This window comes from Oscarella lobularis, chromosome 16, assembly GCF_947507565.1.
Source record: "Oscarella lobularis chromosome 16, ooOscLobu1.1, whole genome shotgun sequence".
NCBI classification, from domain to species: Eukaryota; Metazoa; Porifera; class Homoscleromorpha; order Homosclerophorida; family Oscarellidae; genus Oscarella; species Oscarella lobularis.
In genome coordinates, this window is record NC_089190.1 from 670,889 (window position 1) to 691,704 (window position 20,816).

Sequence of the window (20,816 nt, forward strand, 5' to 3'; positions counted from 1 at the left end):
GATTGAGAACGGCTCGTTAATCTCTAAGTAAAATAATTGTTGAGGGTTTACAAGGCGCTCTCAAGTCAGCCAGTGTGGTGTACCGTACGCCACTGAATATTCGCTACTGCGTATCTCAGGCTCAAAGTAAAATTCTTTGATAATCGTCTTTTTGACGGACATGAGAGTGGGACAGGTTTACGAAGGTGTGGCTTTAGCCATATCTTCTCAACTGGAATTCATCCGCGAAAAAGAAGACGTAAGCGACCGCATCCTCTCTGAGACTTCATACTCCGAAGACGACGTCCTCCAGCCCGACAACCCAAGAATACATTCACCCCGGCCGCTTTAAAAGGACTACAAAAACAAGACATCGGTCATGTAAAAAGACGTTTATCGCAGTCAGTAAATGCCGGAGACGGCAAGGAAATCGAATTCTTCTGGATCATTTATCAATAGGATTTGGCAACTGATGGCCGAGGTCATTAAGAGGCCCAGCGTTCGCGCTTTAATTATTAAATGCAGAACATTATCCTTGACAGCCTCATACCTCGGCATAAGGATATTAACGACTTTAGAAACGTAATACGCACTCACTTCTGCTGTCGTAATTAAACATATAGTGTCTCTACCGTTTTTATCGCAGGAAACATAGACCAATATTATTTATTATCTTCTTTGATTTAGCTATTTATTAAATTAAAAAATTGGTGGTTTTTGGCAATAATTGTATCGGAATTAAAGAAACTGGCTGCTGCTAAATGCGGAACGTCATGTTTAATTGTGTACGCAGGTTCTTACATAATTATTCAACCATCAAGGAAAAGACCTTGATAACGTTTTTTCAGAACGCATTACGTTTTATAGTGGTTAGGAGATACTCGGTCGAGTTATACGTCGGGTGACGCTAAAACAAAGTTTCAAAAAATTATTGAGTACATTATACATTTTTGACCAAAAAATGAATTAATTTCATAGACCAGTCAACGGGATCCTTATGAGTAGAATAAATTAATTCCATAGACTAGTCAACAGGATCTTTATGAGTCGAATGCTATGGGGAAATGGAACCATGTGAGTTCCAGTAAACCAAACTTCTGACAAATTCGTGTTGAGAATATCCCGGGCAACCTCTTAAGAAGCTGAACAACCTGTGCGATTAAATTAAAGCATTTTCTCTTAATGTTGTGGTGCCCCTCTTCCTCATTATAAAAGGTAAGTAACTTTATTTGCATAACTGACTCAACACATTAATAACTCACAAATTCAACACATCAATAAACCACAAAGTCAACAACTCACAAACTCAACACATCAATAACTCAAACTCAACACATCAATAACTCACAAATTCACAAATTCAACACATCAAGAGCTCCCAAACTCAACACATCAATAACTCACAATAACAACACATTAATAACTAACAAAGTCAATAACTCACAAAACTCACAAACTCAAAACATCATTAACTCACGAAGTCCACATGTGCTATTCATTGCCGATTTTTCGAAAAGTATAGGCGACGCTTTTGAGCCTGAACTTGACGCTGTGAGTGAAGCCGAATGAGATTCTCAAGCGTTCGTCAGGCTCAGAGCAGAAACAAATCGCATTGACGAGAATCAAAATTTAGATCTAAATAAAGTGAGGGGTATAGGAACAGATGGCGCCGCCACTATTGTGGAATGTCGAAATGAAGCTGCGAAACGACTAAAAACGCATTGTCCCTCAGCTATTGGTGTACACTGTGCTGCGCATCGTCTCAATTTAGCTTCAAGTCATGCGGGAAACTCTGCTGCTTTCGTGAAGCAATTTCACACTATTATTCGACAAGTCCACGACTTCTTCAACAATAGCGATGTGCAAACGGCGGGCTTGAAATCAATTTAAAGAAAAGAAAATTTGGCTGCTCCCTGTCAAACTCGATAGCTGAGTAGTGAATTTAATTTTAAGTTTATTTTGCGTATTGGACGTCCTTAAAAGGTCTTTTTTGGCATGAGCTTATTACGAATGCGGTACCTTCAGCGGCAAATTTGGAGGCCCGGTTTGCGAAAATCGCTCGCGGTTACAAAGTGTATGAGGTAAGGTGTTGAATGAGGAAGTTATCAGAGCTCAGTTCTGTGAACCGTGTAGAAGCGTTTGGTATTCATGAGAGAATTATCAATAGACGCTTTTCGTAATGACTGCGCATGTGCGGGCGCCATTTTGAAGTGGGGATCAGTGCCAAATGCCGATCTGAAGAGGCGTCTAATTCCACTTTAGCAATTCCAAGAAGCGCTTTTATCACTTCTGCTGATAGTTACTGTCAAGCTTGTCCAGTTTAGTCAAGTTTTAGGATAGTAGCTTCTACGACAGACTAATTAGACGAGGAAATAGCGGAACCGGAAGTGAGCTCTCACTAGCGTAGCAAAGGATTTTTTGGCTAGCTATAGATCTTTGGGTGTATAGAAATAAATACTCTAACCTTTCAAAGTGATTCCTCGCACGTATTTCTTCCGCTTAAGCACAAAAAAATCGAAGGAAGTACGTGCGAGAAATCACTTCAAAAGGTTAGAGTACTTATTGGTATGCACGAAAGGATCTATAGCAAGCCAAAAACTCTTTTGCTGCGCTTGTGAGAAGTCACTTCCGGTTCGCTTATTGAAGCAGCTACAATACTAAACCTTAGCTAAACTTGTCAAGCTTGACGATAACTATCCGCGGAAGTTCTAAAAGCTCTTCTAGAATCTTTAAAGTGGAATTGGACGCCTTTCTAATCTGCTTTTTTGGCACTGATCCCACTTTCTTGCACATGCGCAGTCATTACGAAAAGGGTCTATTAAGCACTCTTAAGGGTCCGGTGAGGTTAGGGAATGTTTTTCTTAACTATTCGGGGGTCTAAGATTACAGAGAATTCCAATAAATTTCTCATGGTTATTTACGTCACGTGCTGTTCTATACCGCGCACGTGAGGGTCTATATTAATTATACACACAAAGATGGCTAAAAGCGATTTGTTAAACAATTATCACATAGGGATTTTTATCAACGAAGTTTTTCTTACGGGCATGCCTAATCACTTCTTTTCCCTGAGTTACCAATTTCATTTTATTTACAGAACACATGACAGTGTTTGCTGTCATAAATTTGCATGTATTTTAAAAGGAAATAAACAAAGAATGATTTCTTTTACCTTATTTGGCATACCTAGAAAACGTCGTGTATTGACTACTTTCTTTTGCTTTCGACGTTGAGGAAGATTAATTGATTAGACACAATTGAAAAACTCTTCGCTGATACGGGTACTGAAGTCGCGCGGCTAAACACCAGTTCGCTAGAGCGCGCTAATCGATTTACGCTGAGAAGCACTGTATAAACAGTATTATAAAATATTAGAGAATTGGAGACGAAGCCTCGAGATTAACGGAGGTTCAGTGAGCAGAGCCCCTAATATTTAACAGTGTCACACTTTTTAAATTCTTATAAGTTGTATGACTAATTGTAAAACAGGAGAACTGAAGGCGAAGCCTCCAGATTAATGGGAGTTTAGGGGGCGGAGCTCCTGATATTTAAAAGTGTGGCTCTTCTTAAGATTCTTTTAATCAGTATTAATAATTGTAAATTATTGGCGTTGTCTAGATTAATGGGGGTTAGGCAGCGGAGCCTCATAATATTTAACAAAAAATTCTGCTTTATTACTTTTAAATTTTACATTGTGTGTAAGAAGATGTGGTTGGGCCTCATGATGGCAACTGTCATCATTCTAGAGTAACGATAAAAGCGCTAAAGTGCCACTTTAAGCTTCTCTGTAGGAACTGCAGAGTGTGGGAGAGAACATTTTATTTCGAAGAATTCTCGTCCTTATCTCTCAGTCTGACCTGTACGCTGACGCGATACAGTCATCATTAAGAATAGCTCAAAGTCATGGTTATTCGGCACCGCCCCAAAAGTAAATTATAGGTAATTAACTGGATGAAACAATGTGTAGCTCACTATACTATACTACAGATAGTAAGCATGCAGTCGAAGGAAAGCAGCCTCCACATAGCAACGTTTGGCAACATACGTATTAACATTTCATCGTCAGTAGCTTGGGCTGCGTTAATTTTCTTCAATTCTCCAAAACATCTACGTGCGGAGCCGCCGGTGCACTCTGGAGAAGCTGCAACGTAACTAGATACACAATGACTAATGAAGGCCTATTTAAGCTACTTAGCAAAAAGTACCTGAAAAATTGCGATCGAAGTGCAATTTTGTCGATTGATTCCTGGTGGCTACAAGTGAGCACAAAAACGCACTGTAGCCGATTTTGATATCCCACTAGGATGAGGATAAAGGGGAAGTCGTTGTCAGGGAATATGTAGCAAAGATGACAAAGCGATAGCCTCGCGTTGCTAGGCCCTTGTCTCTGATTATTCGTATAAACACGGGAGGGGAGAAGGGCCTTGTACCACTGGTCTGCGTAGGTCACGAGAACAACCCTATTGTGGATGCGGTAGAATGCAATTACACACCTCGCGTACTTTAGGCCCACAACGTTACTGATGCGCTTGGTCACCTTCTGATGTTTTGCAACTGCTTGCTTTGTAACATATTATTAATCCATAGGTTGCGCACAAAGTAGAAGGTGCCCGCGCATTAGCCTCGCAAGCCAGGCCCTCCGAGCAGTTCGTGTATTCGTTGGGCTTAGCGCGCGAGGTTTGGGGGCGCGGCGGCTCTCACTGCTCGGAGGGCCTGGTACCACTCGTCTGCGTCATACACCACGGGTCGACCCGGGTATCCACGTGATCACTCCGTTAATAGAAAAGATTACCACCTTGGTAATTAGGTGTCAAGGTTTGGCTGCTGCACTGTAACTCTGTACTGTCGCCTTTTGACAATGTCAGTCCGTGCGTGCGTTACTAATTGTTTCAATGCTGGAGCCCGAATCTATTACCAAGAGAGCCACTGACATACTCAGAAACGTCTATCACTACGCATTTCGCCAGGGACAGCTAGAAGCCATCATTTTAGCAGTTCTTGGCAGAGACGTCGTTGTACGCATGACTACGGGTCAGGGAAAGTCCCTCTTCTACCAGATACCACCTCTGCTCTGCCAACCGTCGCTCTGCCTAATCGTGTCTCCCCTGAGCGCACTAATGCACGACCAGGTCTGGAGATAACAATGAGGACCTCACGTAATTAATTTCCAAAAATACCAGATGGAAAAATTGAGGCAAATGAATTTGCATGTTCAGTGCTTTGTATCTGTGCAGCAAATTTCACAATGTTCTGACGCGGATATCAAGTTGAGCCAATACGGTATGACGTAATGTCTATTTGAGAAATTTCCTGAGAAAAATATCGATAATTATTGTTTTAGTATATTTATCTCCAGAATGTGCTGTTAGTTCTGAATGGCGAAGTCGTCTGAAAAATCTGGAGTTATGGGATAAAGTGTGCCTTATCGCTATTGATGAGGCTCACTGTGTAGTTGAATGGTATTATTACCTACACCAGACAATAACAATGGTATATTTGTGATTTTAGGGGTGACGAATTTCGAGTTGATTTTGCTAAGCTGAGCTGCCTACGAGAATTGGCGTCGTGCCCCGTTATGGTTCTCACAGCCACAGCAACGAAGTTGACAATGAGCAGAATTTTGAGTCGAACAGGAATAGAGAATCCAACGTTTGTAAAGTGCCCTCTTAACCGGAAAAATATGTACTACTTGGCAACAACCAAGAAAACTCCGACGAGGTAGAGTGGACAATTGTCTCTTTTAATAAGACATTACTTATTAGGCATCAATTGCTCCAGTCATCCTCTCTCTACAGCAGGAGACAAAAATGAAAACTATTGTATATGTTTCTACGAAGGAGACTGCTACACACCTTTGGAAATTGCTGTCTGCTTATGGACATGTTGGGATTCACCACTCGACGTTGAAGCCTTCCACACGTCGACAGACCGAAAAAGACTTCAAGAATGGTGACGTCTGGGTTATGATTGCTACAATTGGCTTTGGAATGGTATGTACATGGCACACTCTTACAGTCAACTGAAAATCCTTTGAATTAGGGTGTTGTCGTAAGCGATGTGCGCCTCGTCATATATTTTGGATTGCCGAATGGAATATCTGAGCTGTTACAGGTACGCATAGTGCCTTCGAATCGTAAAATAATCACTAGCTGCGGCTGATAGATGTTCGGGAGAGCTGGCAGGGACGGTGAACCTTCCACTGCCGTGCTTCTCTATAGACGTGATAGTGAGAAAAACAAGACCGTCTCTAAAGAAATCAAAGACCTCCTTTGCGGAAAAGCTTGCATAAGGAAGAAGATGTGCTCAGCTTTAGACTCTCCTTTCACGCCGACTGATCAGCAAGAATCTCCGTGTTGTAGCAGGTGCGCAGGTGACGAAACAGACCCATACGGTCTGTTTCTGTCTTGCCGACCTTTACGACGTAAACGACCACGAGCAATTTGGACAAAGGACACTAAAACAAAGGTAAATTAGTTCCCGCCTAGAAACGTTAATATTAAATTATCACGCTAGGATGCAAACCTATTTCCTCACTAGTGAAGTGGAGAGCTCAAAAGGCGCATGCAGAAGGCATTTTGTTTCAAGGAGCAGAATCCATTGCATCAAATAGTCTTCTCCAAACCATCGTTTCACAAAGTGGAAGTGTGAAAACCGAAGCTGATGTCTTCGGAATTCCAGGAGTTAGACCCTGCTATGTTTTCGGTATTTTTGATACGATGTGCAGATGCAGAATAGACTGAGATCGAGAGGAAGGCGTTAGTAGATTGGCCATGCAGGACATATCGAATAAGTAGTAAATGAATGGATAAATGAATGTTAAAACCACACTAGGTCATCGCACTCAACAGCATGTCTTTGTGTGACCTCTTCATCGCAGAGAAAACAATCCTTTGACTTTGCCAGGAACTTTCTCAACCACCCTTCTTCAATCTTTTTTAGACTCTGACGACGTGGATCGACAAAGGAGAATTTCGAAAATTGGCGTCTTCCATCATTATGGCAAACTCGATTTTTAGTGAGAATTGAAACCATTGCTGTTATGTCCTCTTCTGCCGACCTGATAGTGTGAGAACTGGCTTTGGCTGTCCTAACGACGTTATCGACTGCAGTGCTGGCCTTCACCAATGCAAAGGCTACCTTTGACACAAGACGCACATGCTCTTTGGTAAGATTAGCACCAGCGTTGCGAACTGAATTTTTGATCACCCTAGAGAATGTCATGAAATATTCCCATTCTAAAGAACACTGTGATATTACTTACAAATTGTAATGTTCCACCAGTTGATCAATTGGCTTGCCGTGACCTGGCTTGCCAATAGTGTTCACAGTTCTGAAAAACGTGTGAATTTTTGCAATTTCTTCCGGCCAATCAGCAGTGAGATTTGCGAGGAGGTTAGCTGCTTCATTGGCCTACTGGTACTTTCCTCCTCCTAGCAGGGGGCAAGCCAGAACCTCCAAAGACGAATGATGGCTGGACCGTCTTCGTGTCGAATAGCCTCACGAAGACAATTATAGACGAATCCCATATGTAGCATGGATCGATGATAAATATAAACTTCGTCGGTATGAGCTTCACTATCACGGTGCGATGAAGCCGGTGGATCATAAGCACAGACTGTGATCTGTGCTATAGCCTCTGCACTTGACTCGAGCCACTGTTGATGTGCACTGGCAGAGTCTGGAAAGATGATATTGTCAGAAGGCTTTTCTATACCAAAGTAGGCGCAAACGGCTGATACAAGGTGAGCTTCAAATGCCTTTTAATTTAAATTTTATTCTGTTGGAATAAGTAGAATAAATGGGTGTACCTGACAAAAGAACTCGTCAGAATCTTGGAACTTTTTGCGTTTTTGTCAGCAGATACACGGCGAATAGCTTCTTTGAGGTCATTGAGAGTGCCATGAGCCGTGTCACTTCCCCACATTGTCTGTATGCACAGACCCAGGCACTCCCAAGTAAAATGAAAGTCACCTTTAATTTTAAAATAGATATGTAGAGTAATTTCTTTTGATTTCTAAAAATACCAGAACATTCTTTTGCCCACTGGAGTTGATCAATTTCTTTCGGTTCTGGCATTCTAAGACGTTTAGCTCCTCTTATATTCCTGCACGTAAGTTGATCACCAACAAACGCCTAAATCGAAATATGCTGGCGAGATTGAAACATCAGAGCCAAGAACGGACCACAAGGGAGGAATCTGATTTGTGAGTGTCGTTGGAAAATGCCTCTAATATCTCTACTGTCCCATCTTTTGTTCCTTCGTTTGTATCACTGAAAGTCTGTCATACCAACATCGCGTCGCCGACGTCATGGTGACCGTCAGCGAAACCGAAGACGTTAAAGAACATTTTAAAAACATGTTCTAAGAATTACATGCATGAGTTTATCAATAATGTACGTATAGAATTGTACAATTCGCTTTTTTGCGAGATCAAGGGTTGGGACCGGTCCTCGTCCACTGACATGAGAGTCAGTGGGCCTGCGTAAAGCAGTATCTCTAACTAATTGAACAAATAGAAATTAATAAATTAAACGTAACGTCAAAACCCGATGATTTGACGTATACTTCTTCAGCGCTTCTTTGACTTCATTAACGGCCGATATTCTGTTCCAATAAATTCCAAGATATTCGCGCGCTTTTCTAAAATCTTACGAATTATGTCTAAGGGAATGGCATCAAGAACTGGTTCCACGTTTGCTTGAAGTTCGGTGATGCAGTAGTTGCATCGTAGTCGCGTTTCTCGTTTTGCCTTCGCCCATAGTTGCTCAATGGGGTTGCACTTGCAGTGGAACTTTCAAGTTTTGGTCTAGCGACTAACATGCATTTCAATACTACGGACATAAAGCACCCCGTCGATGATAACAAGAATCTTTACTTCATCGCTTACATTCCTCATGTTATAAAAAATTGAGGACATCACTGGTTAAAACCTTTTCACTGTTCCTATAGAAACCTGCACAGTAGCGTCGCGCGGGAGATTCAAATCTGCTCCTAGAAGAACGCGAGATAGACCCCAGTAACCATACTTCCCTTACAACCATACTTCCCTAGCAATCATACTTTTTTGATCGTGAAATTCGAACATTAATTATACATCAGTTTCGTTGTCATGGTAACACTTTTAATTAACGAATTTCTAAAACGTCTATGTTCTTCGGAGACAGTTTGTTTGCCTAAAGCTAAATGTGTTCCTTGCTGTGATAATCGTAAAAACAGCTTCTTGCGCTACAGATACAGAGATGAACTTTACAGACGCTGCAGGTAAAGAAGGTTTCATGTCGGTCTGTTTTGTTTTGTTGTTTTCTGATATTGCACACTTTGCAGGTTCTTTTCTTATTATCAGGCGACCAGATTGGAAGGTGAGGAAGAGGACTGTTTAGCCGCATTTCTTGAAAATCTGGATCAACCCTTCTGCCCCTTCCGCAACACCCTCCGATTAACGTTGTTGCGAGTTCCGTTTTGAACTGCTCCATATCTCTTTTCGCACTTCCGCGCTCTCTGCGTCGGTCGTCAGAGAAAGATTCTAAGATGTACGCATTCAAAACAGAACACTCCAATAAGTAATAGAATATTCTTTTTCATGCTTTGATGCGTTTACGCCGAGCGCTCTATAGAGACAGAATTTGATCTCCGCGATCAACTCCTCCATGTTTTTTGATATAATCTGGAAGGTACGGTGGACACTGCACATCCATCGTACAGGCGCCTTCTCTTCTCTGGACTGTTCCAGGAACTCCAGTAGGCTGCAGAAGAGGAGGGGATGCGGTTGTAAGAAAATTGACATACCGTCGGTCAAACCATATGCCAGCGCTCATGGGACCCTTCGACGCATGCTTGTAAAAGTCCCGAGGCGCTCTTCTAGGCGCTGAATGGTGCCTCTTTTTCGTTTCTTCAGGGTATCCGAGACGGTTGACTCGCGCAGTTCCTTGGCATAAATATCATAGGAATAGAGAGTCATGAATAAATCGGGACTGGTGTAATAGTTGTCGGTATAAAGAACGTGACCTTTGTGGTGGCATTCTTTGACAAGATCTAGCACTGCCCGAGTGCAAATGCCTACTGATGGGCCATCATTCTCTGCCGTACTTTTGCCGGTATAAATGAAGAAATTCCAGACGTATCCGGTTTCTGCATCGGCTAGGACGAACAATTTCACCCCCCACTTATGTGGCTTGTCCTTCATATATTGTTTTATACTCCATCTTCCTTTGAAGATCATCGCCTCGTCCACCGTTATACATTTTGACAAATTGAAATTTCGCTTGAATTTCAGAGTACAGTGCTCTATCAATGGTCGAATCTAAAAGCGGGAAACGTGTTTGTTATGAAAGTGACGCTGCCAAGTACAAACCTTTTGCAATTTGTCATAGCCAGGTGCTCTACGTGGCAGCTCCGTTGTTATGTTGGAAACGTGAAGAAATCTGCTGATTTGCTTGAACTTGGTTTTTGGAAAAATTGGTGACAAATTGTTTTTCAAATACTGGCCAAACGTTTGCCAGTAATCTGTCAAACTAGGAAAGCGAAGTATTCCCATAAAGATAATGAGACCGAGAAACGCCTTCATTTCCGGAAGACTCACTGGCTTCCATTCTCTTACTGTTTAGTGCACCAACGCATAAATGTCCCACGCGCGCGCACGTGACCCTCCCTCGGACTCAGCCGCGAAATTCAAAATGAGTAGGAATTAGTATCTTTTCGCTAATGCGAAAGGATAGTAGATTCATTTATCAAAGATTTGGTCGAAGGATTAGTCGATCGCATGCATAGTAGTGGCGTAATCCTTCAAGTTACGGCAAAAGTAGGTTTTGTCGTTTCCTGGCGAAGTTCCCTCAGCAACTAAGCTACTTCTTTCCTCGAAACGCACCGGTCTAATATTTTATTAGCATTGGTCGAAGCGATTTTTAGTTGTTTTTTCGTTTGTCTACAATTACGGTCTAAAGTATCGTTGCTAAGAGCGTTTTCTTAGAGCCTACGCTACAAATCGCGATTCGCCGCCCTCGCGAAACGAAATAAAACATGATTTAATTGACATTGGTCGAAGCGATTTCGAATCTTTCGCTTCGTTTAGAAGTTATTCGTTGTCATGGGCGTGGCTAGTGCGCGCGCGAGGTCTCTCCACCAGAAAAGGCAGTAAAACGCTCATTACACTTGACTTTCCTACTGCCCGTTTCTTAGCTAATCCCATACTAAAGAAACCCGCCCGGTAATAGAAGGAAAACGAAAAATCGGTCTCGATCTAGTGGTAACGCGCTAGGGCGTGACCAAGGAAACCTAACGGTCGCGTACGCTACTAGCCAATCAGAGTACTGCACGTGACCACTATTTACACCCTTTGTCGAAGGCCTACGTGCCCCACATCATTGGAATGCTACGGGATAGAGGATTCCAATGATGTCATTGGCGATGACGCGCGACTAACAACGCGGGAGCTAGCGCGCTCTAAAGACGGTCGCTTTATGCGTGGGTGCACTGTTTGAGTAGTCGATCGCTGTATGACTTGTTCAGCGTACGTACCTATTAGTGTTGTCAACTAAGTCCAGGAACATCTCGTCGGTCCAAAAGAGTTGGAAAAACGTCAAAGCGTTTGGCTCGTCCGCAATAGGCGTTGCCGCCACGGTGTTACAGTGTCACAGTCGCACAAGGTCACAGTGGCACAATGTCACAGTGTCACAGTGTCACAGCGTCCCAGTGGCACGGCGTCACAGTGGCACGGCGTCACAGTGTCACAGTGGCACAGTGGCACAAGGTCACAGAGACATTGTGCCACAGTGGCACAATGTCACAATGTCACAAGGTCACGGCGTCACAGTGTCACAGTAGCACAATGTCACGGCGTTACAGTGTCACAGTGGCACAATGTCACAGTGTCACAGTGGCACAATGTCACAGTGTCACAGTGGCACAATGTCACAGTGTCACAGTGGCACAATGTCACAGTGTCACAGTGGCACAATGTCACAACACAGTGTCACAGTGGCACAATGTCACAACACAGTGTCATTGTCACAGTGGCACAATGTCACAACACAGTGTCATTGTCACAGTGGCACGGCGTATGTTTTGTAAGAAGCATTCGACAATTTGTCGAGTGTGTACTCCGGCATTTCCGTAGTGTCCCCTGGCCGCTCTTCCCACCTTTTTAATTCCCTCCTGTTGGGGAATCGACGTGTATAAAGCGAACACGTCGATGGTGACGACAAGAACGTCGTGCGGATACCACTGGTTTTTAATGTGGTTCCCAAACGCCGAACTATCGCGGAGAATGCTGGACGTCAATTTGACAACTGGTTATAATAATAATAGGCTGTCTACTTAAGCGGAAATTTTCTCGGTTGGACCGGAACTTTCGCTTACGATTGTCCGTGATCCGTACGGATTTTTTGTATTTTCAATAGTAAATACAATAGTTGAGTTCGAATATCCTCCGGCCCATCGTGTCGGAGATAGGCGGCGGTGAATGGATCAATCGCTTGATATCGCTCAAAGTCGTCAATCGTTCAATTGATGGCTTCGCCTATCGCTTGCGTGTGATCGTCAATGCGCAACGGAATATACGATTTTTCGTCGGCCACGTGGCGATTGCCACGTGCGAGATAGTCGCCGATCGATTGAACGACGATACTCGCCCCCTTGACCGCTTTTTTGATAAAGATATCCGAACGGCTCTTTTCCCTCTATGAGTGACTCATAATGAGCGCTGTATTGGCTCTCGTCGCATCTCCGACCGACTCTAAAATCTCGGTGGATTTTTTGAGAGTGTTTAAAACCAACTAAAGCATAGTCTGTTTTCAACCAATTAAGGACACGCGACTTCCTTCTAATCTTCTACCCTTTCTCCTTCTGCGAGAGCCGTTCCTTCGTCATTGAGCTCAACAGCGGCAACGCCCACAAACATATTGTTGAAATGCCTTTGAAATCGCGGAATATCTTTGCTGGTGTTTATGATTTCAAGCAGATTGTCTTCGCCAACAAAATAGAAACTAAAGACAAAATTTTACATACTTTCTCATGAAAGGAATGAGACAAAACATACCGGGAAAAGGATGATCCAAAAAGTCTCCCGAAGATTTCTGGATTTCGCCCAACAGATGTTGAAGGCGGTCGAGCTGATCTTTGAGGCCTTGAATATATATGACATCGTTGACGCGTGGTGACTCCGACGCATTTTTCGAAAGCGAAAAAAATTCATTGCTAAGGCAAAAATGGAGCTCGTTTACTCGAAAGTTGAGCCTCGCCCGCTCACCTCTTAAATTGGACGCTTTTGAGAGGAAGTTACAAGTTCACATGAGCGCTTTGAAAAATTCCGTCGAAGTGGAGCCACTTTTGCTGGACGTCCATCCACGAGTTGAAGATTGAAACAATAGTGTGTAGCCTATTGGAGTCGGAATCGCGTTCATAAACCTAAAACAAAGTCAGAATAATAATGACCTTTGCTTTCTCTATAGAAAAACAAAAGGGCCTTTTTGCGTTCTCTATAGGAAAAACAAAAGAGCCCTCTTTGCTTTCTAAATTGGAAAAACAAAAGAGCCGTACCAAGTGCAAATGCATAAGATATAACTAGCCTTGGGGCACGCGTGACTGATGTTATGTAATTTTAACGGCCAGTCGGACAAGCTGACGAGGTAATCGTGATCAGCGTCTTTGGTCAGGAGGTCACCCCAGCCTCTGATGTTCGTGCAGTTTATGAAAGATGTGTTGTCGAGAAAACACGTCTGCCAAAATTCGTCCACCTAAAATATTTGGTAAAATTATTGACAACAATTATTATGTTTTAAAAGCTCGTATTTCTTTCAGAAGCTCGTCGAGCTGGGCAGCCTCTACCGCCACTTGCGCCTCATCAATGTACCATTATTCCTTATAATTAACGGGCGTCGAGAAAACTGAAGAGAAACGAAAAGACATTTGAACCGACACGCGGAGTTGTCTCGCCCCTTAGAGACACGAGAAACGGAAGAAGCCAAATGAACGTCGACGCGTGAAAGAGAATTCTCGTTAGCGACGACGATTGACCAGACCAAGTGTTCGCGATTTCGCTGTTTGTTTGGATGTCGGAAAGGCGAAAAGGGGCGGCAAAAAGAAAACATTGTTCGTTTCTGGACGACGACGACACCAACGATATTTGCGTCAACTCGTTTGCGTGTTTGAGAAATCGTCGGACGGGCGTCGAGCAGTTTGGAGGAATAGAGATGACTCAACTGGGCTCCGTCTGCGAAATACTTCAACCGCTACTGGTTTAAATTAGTAATCTACATGCCGTTAGCCAATGTTCTAAGTTTGGGACGGCTTGATGCATTTGTCAACCAAGTCAACAGTTGTCGGCAACAAGATCAACTTATCAACCCGGTTGACTGTTGCCTTCAACGGTTGATTTGGTTCACCATTGCACCAAACGGTCTCAAACTGAGCCTAATGTCTTATTATACGGCACGTAGTTAACGGCTGGTTCAGCGATCACTGAAAGAAAGCTGTTTACGCTGTTGGAGAGTACGCGCAGCTTCATTGCAACTAAAGGTATAAGCGTACTTTGCAAATTTTCAACTACATTCAACGGTGGATTTCGTTGACAAATGGACCAAGGTTCTCAAACTAAGCTCAATGTGACTGTACTGATTTAACGGCTGCTTCATTTATTTCAGCGATCCAATAATTATGACAAGTAGTCATAGAAAATGGCAGCATTTTAGAAGAAGAGGATGACGATTCGCGCATTACAGCCGTTGAAAAAGAAGAAGCGGATGACGATTTGCGCATTACAGCCGTTGAAGAAGAAGAATTGGATGATGAGTTCCTACTCGACGGTGAAAATTTCTGCGAAAGCGATGCAGACGAGTATGAGAAAGATGAGGAAACCGAGGAGGTCGCTCGCACGGAGAGGGAACGCGAGGAGGCCGCTCGCAAGGAGAAGAAACGCAAGGAGGTCACTCGCAAGGAGAGGGAACGCGAAGAGGTCGCTCGCAAGGAGAAGAAACGCGAGGAGGTCGCTCGCAAGAAGAAAGAACGCGAGGAGGTCGCTCGCAAGAAGGAACGCGAGGAGATCGCTCGCAAGGAGAAGGAACGCGAGGAGGTCGCTCCTGGTCAACATGGGCAACTTGGCAACGTGGTCAACCTTGTCAACCTGGTCAACGTGGTCAACGTGGTCAACCTGGTCAACGTGGTCAACCTAATCAACAAGGTCAACCTGGTCAAAGTGGTCAACGTGGTCAACCTTGTCAACGTGGTCAACCTGGTCAACCTAGTCAACCTGGTTAACGAGGTCAACGGGGTCAACGTGGTCAACGTGGTGGTCAACGTCAACGTGGTCAACCTAGTCAACGTGGGCAACTGCAACGTCGTCAACCTGGTCAACCTGGTCAACCTGGTCAACCTTGTCAACCTGGTCAACGTGTCAACGTGGTCAACGTGGTCAACGTGGTCAACGTGGTCAACCTAATCAACGAGGTCAACGTGGTCAACGTCCAGGTCAACCTTGTCAACGTGGTCAACCTAGTCAACCTGGTCAACGTGGTCAACGTGGTCAACCTTGTCAACCTGGCAACGTGGTCAACCTGGTCAACCTTGTCAACCTGATCAACGTTTTCAACCTGGTCAACCTTGTCAACGTGGTCAACCTAGTCAACGTGGTCAACTTGGTCAACCTGGTCAACGTGGTCAACGTGGTCAACGTGGTCAGCCTGGTTAACCTGGTCAACCTGATCAACCTCGTCAAACTTGTCAACGTGGTCAACGCTGTCAACCTGGTCAACCTTGTCAACGTCGTCAACCTTGTCAACCTGGTCAACGTTTTCAACCTGGTCAACCTTGTCAACGTGGTCAACCTAGTCAACGTGGTCAACTTGGTGTCAACGTGGTCAACGTGGTCAACGTGATCAACGTGGTCAACCAGGTCAATCTGGTCAATCTCGTCAACCTTGTCAACCTTGTCAACCTTGTCAACCTGGCAACGTGGTCAACGTGGTCAACGTGGTCAACGTGCTCAACGTGGTCAACCTGGTCAACCTGTTCAACGTGCTCAACCTGGTCAACCTGGTCAACCTGGTCAACGTGGTCAACGTGGTCAACCTGGTCAACATGGTCAACGTTCTCAACCTGGTCAACCTGGTCAACCTGGTGAACCTGGTCAACGTGGTCAACGTGGTCAACGTGGCAACGTCGTGAACGTGGTGAACATGGTTTACGTGGTCAAACATGTAGGACATGCGTGGGTTTTTCCCCGTCATGCCATAGACAAGCTATCTTCTAGCGCGCGTTAGTGGCTCTTCTCTGCGAATAACGAACCCCCCGTAACACTAGGAATTTAATTAAAGGGGTACTCCAACGTTTTTGCAGGTGGGGTTGGTATGATAATACAGTAGACCCTCGCTAATCCGAACCCCGTTAATCCGAATCCTCGCTAATCCAAACGAAAAAAAAGTTGTACATACGGGTAATACACGGGTTATTTCCGGGTCAAAAATGGGGTTGCAGCGTGTCTCTTCCTCCAAAAGAGCTCACAAGACTCTAACTATTGATTTAAAAGCTCTCGATTCTGGAGCAAAGAGATTTAGTTCCTTAGTGCAAACGCGCGTAACTGATTATTTCACTAATAATACAGTCTAATGAGTTGATTTCGCTAATCCGAACGTTTTCACTAATCCGAACACCTGAGCTTGGGTTGGGAACATCACTGTTCGGATTAGCGAGGGTCTACTGTAGACCTTTCGAAAGCTTTTCGTGCTGATCTCGTTGGCGTGCGTCTTTCCTATCGCGAGAAAGAGGCCAAATTCCTTCGTCAGTCGCGCTACAGCCTACGTCACTGGTTGCACGTGATATCCCGGATTAAACCAGACGCCTATGTTTCTCCCCCGTAGCAACGTTTTCCGATCGAGTGTCTCCTTCGAGTTGGAGCTAAGAACAGGTAGAGTTGAACGATGACTGAGCACAGCTGAAACTCCTAGCCTACACGGCAATACATGTAAAGGAGACCACGCCTACTTCCACTGCCTGCGTTTAGCATGCTTTCCGGGGAGCGCCCTTTTCAACCCTGCCTCAAACTCTTTTAATTTGTTTACAGGATATCCTGCATTGTTTGCTCAAGCCGAAAAACCGTGCGAAAAGAGTTAGTTCTATCGATTTCCGAAAAATACGTCTCAGCGATCGCAGTGGACTATACGCTTGCGTCTGCGCGAAGAGAGAATCCGTGACTCTTCAAGAGTGTGTTCTGAACACTTTTCGTTAGAAAGCTTCGATAGAAGTTCAGGCCGGCGAAATTTGCTACCTGGAGCTCTGCCGAATTTTCTTGAAGTGTCGACAATCCCTCGATCAACAGGAAAATGGAGGCAGCAGCGAGATGCTGAATTCGTAAGCTAAATTTTAATGGAGTAATGCAGAGTTTGATAGTTTCACTGTTAGGAGAGGCGAAGATTTATTGAAAGTGTTCAGAATAGCAATGGAAATTATAAGAAGTTTGTGCCCACTGGCACTCAGTGGGACCCAAAAGACTTCTTTGCGCCTGTTCATTTTTCTACTCTTAAAAAGGGCGGTTCTGGTGTTCAAGACTCAGACACAAGTGTATTAGTCACTGGAATCGACGCTCTAGATTCGAAATTCACACCGGATGCGGATGTTACTGAAAATGTTACTGGAGACGTCACTGGAGAGTCTACTCTCACTGATTTGAATAGTAGCATTGCTGTTGACATCCAGAAGCAGAGGAAATATATTGTCTTCGAGACATCTCTACATCAGCTGATGCGTCGATTTCCTAGTTGTGGTGATGTTTCTTCTGAAAAGCAATGGACACGCAAAGGAAGCCAGATTTCTGTCACATTAAACAAATAACCAAGAGATGTTGCAATATTTAGGTATTTATTATTTTTGACTTTGTCTCGGGCAATCGCGGCGTTCCTATTGACATTGGCGCTTTGGGTGACGACAATCAAGCTTAGAGAGAGAATGACGGTAATAACTAAAGGCAGCTTTTTCCCCTCTTGGAAGTCGTACACTCCAATATCCGGCCTTTTCTTGTCTTCGAGTTCGTTTTCTTTCTCCATTTTGACACGGTAATTGACCGAACGACGCATTTGTAGCCAACAATGCTGCCACGCGTCGTGACGACGAATAAAAGCAGCTCTCGGTTGGAAAGAGAATCAATGATGTCATCGACAGCGTGAAAGATGGCATGTAGTATCTTTGCCTGATCTTAAATCTGGTCTTGCTTCGTTTTGCGTCCTAGCTGTTGTATTTACTTTTTCAGAACCTTTGTCCAACTATCCCGCTAAGTGCACGAGTCCTTCCTCTTCCTTCTTTCACGTTTGCTTACAGTACTGGCGCCGTTTCTCATTGCGCCACACCTGTTGCTTTCTTTTAGGAGCCTTCATCCCCTGACAGTACATTTCTTCAAATCACATGATGTTTATTAAACGAGTGACTTTCAGCGCAAATTCTTGCATAGCAAATCGTTTTCGTCAGTGTTCTGTAGCTGGGATCGTAGTATCCCGCTGTGATCTTAGAGGAAAGGCGAAAAGCTTTGGACCCTAATGTTGGGATTGCGGAGCCACGCTCCAAACGCTACTGTGAATTTCAGGCGTGGTCTTCTAATAATAAGGGCCATTTCGACGAAAAACGTCAAACGTGCTTTAGAGACTTAGAAATCTCAAATTCACTTTTAAGCACACTGTAGCTAACGGCTGCGGCTCAGATGGCAACGGTTTTCTGGCAGCCGGTTTTTTGTCAGCTTAGCACGTGTACAACGAGAGAGAAGAATGTCTTAAGACTGAAAGTCCGCGGAATCGCCCTGCGCGGCAGCATCGGCATTACCGTATAGTCGGGATATTAAGTACCCATCAATTACAGGTACCCTTTTAAATTAGGTACCCATTTTTACGTCTACTACCACTCTTCCGAATAAAAGTACCCATTCGAATAGAAGTACCCTACTTTTATTAGTACCTATTCATTTGCTTCTATTTGTACGTTCGAGACTAAGTTTGGTAACAAAGAAATCCGATAATGTAAAAAAAGAATGAGACGTTTCACTGCGTTTCAGTGATTCGTCCAGAGGTACCGCACAAATAGAGGTATCCACATCCCCTGGTGTTCGAAATCAACACATTTCTCAAATATAAGTACCGGTACTTAATATCCCGACTTTACGGTATCCAGAAATTAGCGGTGTACTTTGATATATCCTAATCGCTGTGATGAAGCCGAGCTCAGACAGGGGAGCATCGCAGACAACGAGAAAATTGCTACGAAGCCATGTGTGAGTGTCCGGACGCCCACAGGTGCCAATTTAGAGCGATCGTACAGGAGATGAGTGCGGTTTCTCGCCGTGACAGACGTATCCAGTGATAGATCGCATTCGCGGATGATATCGCAGGTGGCGCCGGAATCGAGTTGGAAACACACGTTATGGCCATTGTCGTCGACCGTTGCCATCAACTTCTTAGGAAACGCAGCCGCAACGTCCCCGAGCGTGTGAAGAGAATCCTGTTGAGAATCCGTGATGACCAGTAGTTGCTCTTAGACGTCGTCATCCTCGGCCTCTTCGAGCTGCTGGACGTGATAGGTGTATCCGACACAATTGAGAAAAATGATCGACGCCGCCGCAGTAAGAGCATTGGTGCCAGACCGCCGAGCAGTGCTTCCGACCATAGAGAAGGTTTAGACCGCAGTCGGCAGTAGTGGCAGTCGATAAGGCCCGGTCGAGACGTAGAGTCGCGAGAGGCGTTGTCGCTCTCATTCTTTCCCACCGCGGGGGCGGTCTGTGTAGCATTCCCACTAGGTGTCTCGCGCACAGCATGAAGTTCATTCACTGTCGGCGTCGAAGTCAAAACGCGGCGCATCGTCTGCGCTTGGCTTGCGGTTTTCGCGTCGGCACGGCAGATAGAGCTACATTTCTCGAGCGTCAAATCTTGCTTGCCGAGTGGCCGCTTTCGCACTGATTCGCTCACAATGCCATGAACTATGCGATCGCGAAGTAGTGAATCCTCCTTAGCGGCGTAATAGCAGCGACGCACGATGGCCTTCAGATCTGTGAGATATTCCTCAAAGTCTTCGGCGGCTCCCTGGCGACGATCAATAGAGAGCGTTCGTATATTACGTTGGTTTCGCCCACGAATTTTGCCGCGAAGAGGGCCAGAACACGAGAAATCAATTTCTTAGCGGCGTCCGACTTGAAGGGTAGACCGTTGAACATGCGGACGCCGAATGGACCGACAAGAGGAGCACGGCAACTCGATACTCGGACGATTCCTCGGACAGGCGCGTAACGATCGAGTACGCGGCCCACGTTCGACGCCACGTTTACCAGGCGTCGGCGAGAGTATCAGCGCCGCACACTTTGAACGGCGCCGGCGGAGGGACGCTGGTCGGCTGCAAGAAGACGCGCGGCGAATGCGAAGCGGGGAGACGGAAAGACGGCGATGCAGACGACGTCGAAGAAGCTTGGGTCGCCGCTCAAGCGCGACGGCGGAGAGAGCATAGAAGAGCGAGAAAGGGACGATGCAAGAGTCCGTCGAGTGAAAGCGAGTGGACGGGAGGCGCGCGTCACCATGTAAGGTAGGCAAGAAGAATGTTTATTGGCGCCCAATATCAACTACTTAGTACCCTATACCGTTACAGTGCAGATCCTAAATTTGTGCTAAAGAAGATCTATCAGTAGTTAGTAGTTCCGTTCAAGAAAGAGATGCATTTGCTCATAAATTGTGCTGGGAGACAAGATCACATAATACTGTACTTATACGCTTTAAAGTTATAAAACAATCCCTTGATTAGCTGGGCTTAAAGTAGAATGTCGAAGATTTGTTTGACGTATTATGTTGCGCATGCGTCCATGTATGACTAAGCACGGGCATAT

General features: G+C 44.7%; 2 protein-coding genes across 2 annotated transcripts; one reads left to right on the forward strand and one right to left on the reverse strand.

Moving 5' to 3' along the window:
- Positions 1-4,871: 4,871 nt before the first annotated feature.
- Positions 4,872-5,790, forward strand: LOC136196900 (ATP-dependent DNA helicase RecQ-like). The gene is made up of 5 exons (XM_065986560.1): positions 4,872-5,108; positions 5,160-5,259; positions 5,321-5,438; positions 5,488-5,697; positions 5,742-5,790. Exons 1-5 carry the CDS (start codon positions 4,872-4,874, stop codon positions 5,788-5,790), a joined length of 714 nt encoding a protein of 237 aa, XP_065842632.1.
- A 3,798-nt stretch (positions 5,791-9,588) lies between these two features.
- On the reverse strand, positions 9,589-10,544 carry LOC136196901 (piggyBac transposable element-derived protein 4-like). The gene is made up of 3 exons (XM_065986561.1): positions 10,332-10,544; positions 9,801-10,280; positions 9,589-9,723 (listed from the first exon to the last, which is right to left on the reverse strand). Exons 1-3 carry the CDS (start codon positions 10,542-10,544, stop codon positions 9,589-9,591), a joined length of 828 nt encoding a protein of 275 aa, XP_065842633.1.
- Between the last annotated feature and the right edge of the window lie 10,272 nt (positions 10,545-20,816).

Bases quoted from the DNA above. Each gene is read 5' to 3' on its own strand.
- LOC136196900 (XM_065986560.1), top strand. From the start codon at position 4,872: ATGCTGGAGCCCGAATCTATTACCAAGAGAGCCACTGACATACTCAGA. The intron at 5,260-5,320 runs GTATGACGTAAT...TTATTGTTTTAG, and splicing joins TATCAAGTTGAGCCAATACG to TATATTTATCTCCAGAATGT. The intron at 5,439-5,487 runs GTATTATTACCT...TTGTGATTTTAG, and splicing joins GCTCACTGTGTAGTTGAATG to GGGTGACGAATTTCGAGTTG.
- LOC136196901 (XM_065986561.1), bottom strand. From the start codon at position 10,544: ATGAAGGCGTTTCTCGGTCTCATTATCTTTATGGGAATACTTCGCTTT. The intron at 10,281-10,331 runs GTTTGTACTTGG...TCCCGCTTTTAG, and splicing joins GCTATGACAAATTGCAAAAG to ATTCGACCATTGATAGAGCA. The intron at 9,724-9,800 runs GTCCCATGAGCG...CCTCTTCTGCAG, and splicing joins TTACAAGCATGCGTCGAAGG to CCTACTGGAGTTCCTGGAAC.